We start from the raw sequence: 9,867 nt of genomic DNA, 5'->3' as shown, positions 1-9,867 counted from the left end.
CATTAAGAATCAAATGATTTAAAACTCACAGGGAGAGTTTGCTCTGTTAATCCATAATAGGGTTTATACAATATAGCACATTTCTCTGGATAAAATAAACATTGGAAATTCTTTCAACTTAAAAGTATACATTATTTATTTACTTATTCTCTATAATGCATTTACAAAATGCTCATGTTTTACGTAAGGCTGAGCAGCTAAACAGCAAAAGAAAGAACTTTATTGTGCTTCAAAGGATGTTGTGCAGTAGCTGGGTTTGGGTTTTTACTTCACTTTATTTCCAAAAAAGTAGTTTTTCAGAAACGAGGCCTATGTTATAATGTAGCAAAAGTTATCATAAAGAAATTAATTAGTACAGTTACATATATACCAAATATTGTTTTATCAAAATGTAAAAGGAAAGAAACCACTCACACAAATCATTACATTTTGAAGAAGTAAAACGGCCTATTGCACACATTGTGAGCTCAGGATTTGGCCATTATCATTGTTTCCAGTGGCACTGCATTGGTTAATGTTGCAACACTTCAACAACACGTGTCATTTGTTCTTTCTGTACATGTGGTTTGGGTTTGGTGTAACTGTTGTGGTATGATGCATCACAATAGAAACTATTCCTGCAAGACTTTTTCTTCTTCTTGATATTCTTCTTTAGAATATTCTGATATTATCTAGAACTGAAGCATAGAGGATTCAAAGGAATCTCTTATGGCAATATTAAGCCACAGAAAACTAGCTGGATATAGTTAGAAATGAGAACTGGGACATATAATTATTGGAAATTGCATGGGACAAATAGAACATTTTCTACTTTAGACAATATAAAGATTATATATATACATATACATACAGCTGCTGCCCACTGATGTAGACAGAAATTAAAGCTACAGCAGTAAGTGAAGCATTTATTTTTATATTAATTCATTTAAAGACAATTTTATCTAAACATACAAAAAAGGAATGTTACAGCATAAGCAAATTATGTAATACAATTGGGCTGTCAACATTAAAAGGATAGTTCACCCAAAAATGAAAATTCAAACCACCAGAATAAAGCAAACCAGTGGGAATGAATGAGTCTGTTATATTGAAGCACAAACATGTGGTCCTGTTGTGTATCACAACTTGACTTGTCTAAAATATGAATAAGCTCTTTGCTGTTGCACTGCACACAGACTATACACTGCAAATTCTGAAAAGTTTTTTCTCACCAACAACTGTGTGAGATTGCAATATAGAAACACATACGGAATTAATATTGAGATGTGAAGGCATATGTAATGCCATTATTGTCATCAGCAATCAGATTGAGGAAGAGAAACTTGCATCTTCAGCTCAGAAAACCACGGCTACATGTTAGTCTTTGAGCTTCTTTTAAGGAAATAAGGAAATGAAATGAATTGCATAACAAAGCATTTAGAGATGCTCTCAGCACATTGTGAATGCATTTTCATTATTCTCATTTATAGATTTTGATCTGACTGTGACTAACTGGTTAACACACCACCTTTATTTGCTCCTGATGGTGGTCACGATCACTGCCACAGTCATGATGACGAGAACAATAGCAATGCAGGAGGAATAGCAGATGTAGAATAAAGATACTCCTTCCTCATGATGATCTGTGTAAGTCTCACTCTGACGGTTCACCGCAGAATTAATCTCATGCACACAGGTGAAGGAAACAGGTGGACTCACGTTCACTTCAAACACACACTTTTCATTTGAATAACACAGTGGGTTCTTCAGTGTGTAGTTGTGTTCACCTGCCACTGACAGCTGGAAAGAGCTCTTAGTGAACCTCCAGCCAAATGAACACCTCACTATCACGTGCTCTCTGTCCTGCATCTGCCCAAACACTGTGATGTTGGGCAATGGGGCATCTGAAATAAAACACACCAACATGAATTAACGTTAAAAACAACTGAAGACTTTTTATTTTAAATGTGTGTTTAATGGCATCTTTTTACAAACATCTTTTTACATCTTTTTTTTCTTCCAATTTTAGCTTTTAATTGTAGCCATTCAAGGTTCTGTATTCTCGTAAGCACTCGCCAAAACAGCCATTTGACTAAACTCACACAGGCAGTGTTTGCCACACCATAGACAGGATCTGATGGAGGAAAATAACACTAATGGAAACAATAGGTGATTCACACCTTCAGTGCTTGACCCTTAATTATGTCACTAATTTAAAGCCATTATGCCTATTTATTCCCTGCTATATAGATTATTTTTCCCCCAAATGCTACACATTTCTCTAAACTAAATTTAAACAATTAAGGCTTCATTCAAAACAGCGTTACAGCACCACAAAATATCCACCACTTTGATTCAGCTAACTTTATTAAAATACATATTATGAATGCTTGTTTTGTCAAGCATTTATTTGACTATAGAAAGTGCCTATGGTGCTTAAGTAATAAATAGAGATGTTTCTGTAGTGAATAGTTGTGTTGTCTTACTTATTGGGTGGCAGTAGACCCCCGTTCCGTATTTGAACTGATTTTCTGTGGAGCACCACAGCAGACCATCACTCCTGCCATCCACAGTGCACTCAGCGTACACATCTCCATTAAACTTAAAAGGGAAATAGCATGGTTTCCCATTTGGGTCACTAGCCATCTAAGAATAAGAAATGAAATATAGGGGTTTAAGTTTAATTTAGAATAAATTAAGGAGTTGATGATCTGAAAAATGTACATGACTAAGGGAAACAGAAGTCTTTCACCTAGTTAAACAAATGCTAACATCATACAGGGAAATTAAATTTGACATGAATTTAACATTTTGGCAGCCATTATTATTAAGGTTTTAATGGCTGTTAGGTGGATGTTTGGTTGTCATACCTTGATATCCATGAGAACACAAATCTTCGTTGGTCCCATAAATCAGCCAGCGACTCCAAACACCTGTTCCATTAAACAGCATCATATGTGGCTCATCACAAGCTTCATAGTTCAAGTGCAGTGGATGTCCCTTCAACACAAGCAAGGTCTCATCTTTACATTCCCAGGTTTGTCCAGGGTTAGATTCATTGCAGGGCAGAAGGATAACTTTGGACCTGTCTTCGATCTTCTCGGCCCCCAAGCAGAGATTAAAAGCGAGGCTGATGATTCGTGAAGAGGAAATCCATTGGAAACGCTGAGCTGTGAAAGATGCGTCGCATGGCGCAGTCAGCACTACAGTAGCACTCGCGGCATACACACATTTGTTGTGGTCCTCGTTGTAGATAAGGAAGGAGCTGGTACTGTCTGGATATATGAAAATGATATCAGACACTGTAATAGGCAGCACATGCCAAAATTTATATTACTAATTAAATGTAACACAGGTGGTTTCCTGAGTAGACGCTGCTTCATAATGGAAGAAATTGGAACATGTCTTTGACTTTCTTAAAGCTCTTGCGATTTAAGGCTGATTGCTATGTCTCAATACAACATATAAATATAACATTGAAACATATTAGCAACTCCTAGAAACTGTAAGCTAGGCTTAAAATATTTTTTACACAGCGGGGTTAGTTGTACAGTGTTAAGTGTGGTAATGAAATGAAAACAGGGAGCCACACAATTTTTCAGGTTTGTGGATTTATTTATATATTTATTTTGCCACATTTAACTTTGTTGGACTTTCACAAACAATGTTGGAATTTAAATGTCAAAGTTTTTTTTCCACATTTATTTACTATGCATTGACCACTTGTTTATTAAAATCATCCAGGTGGATGCTGCACATTGGTGGTGGTTGAGGAGATTCCCCCATGTAAAGCGCTTTGAGTACCTAGAAAAGCGCAATATAAATGTAACAAATTATTATCATTAAAAACATAGCCTGTTTTTCATGCAATCAACCCTTGTTTTTATTATTATTACTATCATTATTATTATTAATAATAATTTTGCATGCTGCTGCCACACACAAATATAATTCAATTGCAATCACAATATTTGATGATTTTTTTTATTTTTTTTATTGCAAAACTGTGCAGCCCTTTCCTATATCTCTATCCATGATATTTATCCATAAAGAAGGATGATTGGATGAGGGGTGGATGTATGGATATCTGTTTATAAAGATGCACAAACAATATCAAACTATACAGATAAAATAGTACTGAATTATGTGCGTTACACAACTGTTACAACTAACCCCGCATAAGGGGTAAGTTGTAAGATTTGCACTTCTGTCATTTTCAGTGCAACTGTACGAAAATAGTAGGTCCTAGAAAAAAACTTTAAGTGTTCATTTGTAGCAGAGATGTGTATGTTGCTTGTGTAAAAAAAAAGATTAATCTAACTTAATTATTTTTTTAATAATTGAGCCAAAACCAAAATGTGTTCTCCCCTACATTCTTCCGGTGCATGTGTGAATGCTATTAATATTTTGAAGTGCTTTTTCATTTTAATCGTAGTATAACTTTTTAGAAATTGCATGTTTTTAAAATTTTGTTTTTTCCGTATTCGTTTTTTCCAGTTAGTAATTTTAGTACTTCAACATAAATTTATTTCAGTTAGTTGCGAAGAAAACATTTCTAATTCTCCTTTACAATTTTTCATCTAATATTTATATTATATTTTAGCTTTAATTCAATTAACAATGTTTTAAAAAAAAGTTTCAACACTGTTATAGAGCAACTGATATTTCAAGGTTCGTCCCCATTTTAAATAGTGCTAAAAAAAAGAACACGGGCAGTAAAATATGTAGATTAAAGTCATTAGACGATGCACCTGTCATTGAAAGGTAATCAGGGTCGCATGTATTAGATGGCATTGTAAAAAAAAAAAAAAATTTGGAAAAATTCAATTGACTTCTATCCTTGGACTTTAAAATATTTTTTCAGATGAATACTGATAAAAATGTATAGATTAAAGTCATTTGATGATGCATCTGCCGTTGTATATAGTAATTTATATCATGCATCAGATGAATCTCAAACACAGTAACAATTCTTTGGACTCCTATCTTTACAGTATAGACAAAATCTGAGGCAAAGAAATGTGATCTACTTACTGAAAGCTGACCAAAAGAGCAATAAAAGGACATAAAGCAGGTTCATTCTTGATGTAGTATGGTCCAGGAAGATGAGTAAATGATGTCAGAGATCAAATTTAAATAAGCAATTGTAAAATTATAATGACAAACAAATTAATCAAGTAAATTTGAAAATTGAAATAGCAAAAAATAAATCTAAGTACTAATATCCATAGTACTGTATCTAACAGGTGAAGTTTGTGAAGAGTATAGAGAAAGAAGGGCCCAAAAGGATTAAGATATCTGCAGAATGCAAGGAGAGAAAAGGGCATAGAGTCTTCTGAACCTAAACATTTTATATGCTGTGCTTACGTAACAGGAAGAATTTGGGAAATATATTGAAATTCTTTGTGCTGCTCTTGCAACTAAGTCTGCACGATATTGGAAATAGATGACATTGCGATATTTCGTTTTTCTGCAATATATATTACAAAATAAAAAACAACTTCACTAGATGACTTGAATAGCTCTATTTGTAAAGAATTAATCATTGTAGAATGATTGGGGTGATTTTGTAAGGGATTGAATCTGCATAGAAAATAATAAACAAATTACAACCATAGATAAATACAATAGAAGAAAGATACAAATGAAATAAACAGTGCTTTATGTTTTTCAGGTAAGTTTCAGCAGTATTCATGAACAAAAATGCAAGTATAGAAATGGAATAATCAAATTTAAAATAACACTTCATCTTCACTGTATAATATTAATCTTTGAATTTCCTGAATTTTGTTGTTTGATTAACATTAATGACACAGACAGCATGGAATGCATAGATCCAATATAATGAAATGCATCCGTTTTCTTTCTCAATTTTTTACGTTCACTTAAGCCATAAGCAACTGTGTTTACGAGGATACTCACCGAAACTGGCATTTTGACAATTTTGCATGTAGGCCTACTGTAGATCTGCAATGTGAGACTATAGTTTAAATGAATCCCTTTTCTTTGACACATTGACATTACAGTACAGAATAGCTCTTTCTGCATTATCCTGAACATTGTATAAGCATTCATTTCATGCGTCATAGAACGGAAGAGAGGCTCTTGGGAGAATGCATTAAATGTAAAATGTAAATGTACAGTAGAAGTTTGTTTCTCCTCTTCAGGTCTGCTCTTCTCTCTTCAGAAAGTCTTGTGATTATTTATGCATCCATGTAGTCGTTGTCTGTAACAGCTGTGGTGGGGTTGATGGAGTCTGTGTTAACAAACGTGTAAGAGTTCATTGGGTTAGTCTGTGTGTGCTGGAAAACTACTAAACCTGAAGAATCTAATCCTGAACACAAGCTCATCAGAAACACAGTCAGGACACTAAACCTCATCAGATCATCATCTCATCAAGGACAAATGTGATTATAATATGTGTATTTATGCCAGAGATGTCTTCAAAATCATTGCATATCAGAATGCGAGGTGCATCAAGGCATCAACAACGCCTAACCTACCCATCACGTGGGTTTAGACAAATCAGTGAGGTCGTACAAATTCGTATGAATTAGCCACCTTTTAGTCGCTCGTGCGAATGGGTCGTGACGTGAGATAGCGTTGCAACAACTGGTGTGAGATTTTAAGAAACACTTGCAGGAAACTATATTTGAGCTCTGACTGTAGGCCTGATGCGTGATGCCATTAGTCATCAGAAATAAGACTGAGGAAGAGAAACTCTGTTCATTGACTTCATCTTCAGCTGGTAAAACACACACCTTTAGCTTTACTCCTGATGGTGGTCACGATCACTGCCACAGTCATGATGACGAGACCAACAGCAATGGAGGAGGAAAAGCAGATGTAGAATAAAGATACTCCTTCCTCATGATGATTCAAGACTGCATGGAAATGCAAACAGAAAAACAGGAACAAAGATGAATGCAGTGAAATATACACAGAGACATGCACTGCAGAGATCAGCCGTACTGTTAATATATTTAAATGGCTAATGATGGATTTATGTACATTTGCCATTGTTCTGATGAATCAGAAAAATATATTTTTTAAATTTCTTGCTTAAGTTTGATCATTTGCTTATGTTTTATGTTATCATTAATTATTTATATCATTTGAAATGTATGTTTAATGCTTTTCTTTCATTAATCTTTATGCCTCAAATGTAGCTGATAGCTTTGGTTGAACATTTGTACTTGCTGTTTAGATGAGGGCAAAAAGTGGCAAACGAATGTTATCTTACCTAAACTTCTTGAAGTGTATGAGCTAACACCTCAGTGTGTGAAAATGTTTGTGTCTTGTGTGTCTGCTTCGATGCGATATGAAAAGAGGAACTTAGCTCTGTTCCGATAAGTAACTGTAATACTGTATAATAGGGAGATCAATTTCTGTACAGGTCAGTCTATACCTTGTACTCAGTCTCAGACCTTGCTCCTTCCCAACCCGTCTGTTCATAGAGAGATCTCTCAACTTTAATTATCTTTAGGCAAGAATATTATTCTTGTGTTAATTTTTTACTTAAATAAATATTAGAAGTAATTTTAATTGTTCATTTTATGTTTCTTTTTAAACTTTTAATACTTATTATGGATGAATTAAATTTACTCTTCATTTATTATTTGATTGTCTGTTAAGAAATGAAATTTGACAATCATCTGACTGGATCTCCTCCATGCATCATGTTCAAAAGCATGTCAAAGCAAAACTGAATTGTTATTTAAAATGGGAATGGATTACAATCAATGTCGTAGTGGAGCATCTTGTTGAGTGAAATGTGTGTGTTTGAACAAAACATGAAAATACAAGCATATACAAATATTGCAGCATCTAGGCAAGCATGTAACATCTAAATGTTCTTGCGGAGATGCATTTGTTTTACCTGACAAACCGTAAGTGTAGGTCTGGCTGCTCAGGTTCTTGACTTCTCCATTAGAATGAACCTCACGCTTACAGGTGAAGAAAGCAGGTGGACTCACAGTGACCATATACACACATAGATCTGAACACGGAGAACTTGTGAGTCTTATGGTGTATTCTAGTTTACTCTCTACAGACAGTGTGGAAGACTCGCACAGCACTATCACACGCTCTCTGTCCTCCACCTGTCGATACACTGTGATGTTCGGCACCGAGTGATCTGAAACACAAACATGCCGGTGAAACATGAACATGCTAAAAATGTATGCAGCTGAAATAAAATGAACAAAATTTGCATCTTTACCAGAACTCCTAATATGTGTTGGCACTTTGGAATAATAGATGTAATTTTAATGATCAATAACCATGTGTCAGTAGGAAGCCAGACAGACAATGATGTTAATATGAGGAAAGTGATTAATGTTACTTTTAAATAGTGTTTCATTTTATTAAACAAAGACATCAGAATTAATGGCTGAATTACTTCATTTCACACTTCAACAAAGCTCTTTCAATAAAAAATAAATAAAAAAAAGTTACCTTCCTCAGAGTAATAACCACTTATCTCGTCATAGTCCTGTCCAATAAAGACACATAAAAACACAAATACAATGTATAATTATTTGTCTATGCTAGATCGGCAGGGCTGACAGAAAAAAAAAACCCTATTTAGTTTCAGCAGCTATACATTATTTACTTAAAAAATAATAATAATTGAAAAACATAACAGAATTTGATTAAAAATCTTTTGAACCTTAATAACATCGACATTCCACATATCAATATCACTAACCCACGAATAACCCACGATTTTACTCCAAATGTTCTCTTCTGTTGTCTGACATTTCTCTGTATAAAAAAGATGACAAATACCATAGTTCATTATAAATGTGTAAAAGTGATGCATAGTAAGTTAAAAATAAAACATGGGAGAAAATAATACTTACGTAAAGCTAACATTACAACTAGCAAAAGGTGCTGAAAAAGGAGCTTCATCGTGCCTCAAACTATTTTTCTTGCACTGGCTCAGTTTCACTCTTCAGTTCTTCTCCTTCACATTTCCTGTGCTAAAGGCTGGTACTTGTCATATGTGTTAAAGGAGAACTCCGGTCAATTTTAACATTGAGCTCATTTTTTTGTACATTTGGAGTGCTGTCAATACAGAGAACAACGACAAAAATCGGTGTTACCTACACCGAGTTATTCTATTTTTAAAGTAGTCGATTGCCGAGTTCACGCGCATAGGTTTAGTTACCTATGATCACGCGCGTGAACTCGGCAATCGACTACTTTGGACTTCAACCGAAAACAGGATGTAAACACAGGTATTTGCGCTGGCTTAAATAACATCATTTTTATACATATCTTTTACATCTACTGCAGTCAGAGTCACTCGTGTTCACTCTGAAGGAATCACTCACATTTTCTGTGCACTTGTAATGACACATCAAGGATGTTAAGAGGCTAAAAGCAGGTTTAGTACTTGCCCCATTGAAGTCAACAGGGTGCAAATTTTAAAAATAGAATAACTCGGTGTAGGCAACACCGATTTTTGTCGTTGTTCTCGGTATTGACAGCACTCCAAATGTACAAAAAAATGAGCTCATTGTTAAAATTGACCGGAGTTCTCCTTTAAGATTCATGTGCAGAGTTGAATATAATAAAAGCAAAAACCAAAATAATATCAAATGAAAGGAACGTTTTAAACAAAAACTAGATTTTTACAGGGAAGGAAATACTGTGAATCTGTTAATGCAAACAACCAAGAAAAGAAACAAGTGAATGACAATAATGTTCTCAGAAGAGTCAGGGGACATTAAAACGCTTAACGTGGCTTAATATCCTGTGGAAGAAATTTGATCTTTAAGATGTGTGTGACCATTATATGACAGTAAAAGAGCACACACACAAACCGTATTCTAATATGGAATTGTATTGGAATGGTAAAAAGTGTTGGTACGTGGCAGGAGG

General features: G+C 34.6%; 1 protein-coding gene across 2 annotated transcripts; it reads right to left on the bottom strand.

The window, feature by feature from the left end:
- Window positions 1–3,977: 3,977 nt before the first annotated feature.
- LOC307174371 (uncharacterized protein) lies at window positions 3,978–8,965 on the bottom strand. Of its 2 annotated transcripts, none has more exons than XM_079898140.1 (6): window positions 8,844–8,965; window positions 8,690–8,745; window positions 8,437–8,473; window positions 7,859–8,116; window positions 6,741–6,863; window positions 3,978–6,235 (listed from the first exon to the last, which is right to left on the bottom strand). In XM_079898140.1, the coding sequence occupies exons 1-6, from the start codon at window positions 8,890–8,892 to the stop codon at window positions 6,183–6,185; spliced, it is 576 nt and encodes a 191-aa protein (XP_079754266.1). In that variant the 5' UTR covers window positions 8,893–8,965; the 3' UTR covers window positions 3,978–6,182. The 2 variants fall into 2 exon arrangements, with proteins under 2 accessions (XP_079754266.1, XP_079754265.1); XM_079898139.1 differs by having other exon boundaries at window positions 8,651–8,745; window positions 8,844–8,922.
- Window positions 8,966–9,867: the final 902 nt, after the last annotated feature.

The sequence above is a fragment of the Squalius cephalus genome (genome assembly GCF_949319135.1).
Source record: "Squalius cephalus genome assembly, chromosome: 16".
In the NCBI taxonomy this organism is placed as follows: Eukaryota; Metazoa; Chordata; class Actinopteri; order Cypriniformes; family Leuciscidae; genus Squalius; species Squalius cephalus.
Note: the sequence above shows the minus strand (reverse complement) of the source record. Positions and strands in the feature narration are given on the sequence as shown.

Bases quoted from the DNA above. Each gene is read 5' to 3' on its own strand.
- LOC307174371 (XM_079898139.1), bottom strand. From the start codon at position 8,892: ATGAAGCTCCTTTTTCAGCACCTTTTGCTAGTTGTAATGTTAGCTTTA. The intron at 8,117-8,436 runs GTAACTTTTTTT...TTTGTGTTTCAG, and splicing joins TGGTTATTACTCTGAGGAAG to ATCACTCGGTGCCGAACATC. The intron at 6,864-7,858 runs GTAAAACAAATG...ATTTCCATGCAG, and splicing joins CTACACTTACGGTTTGTCAG to TCTTGAATCATCATGAGGAA.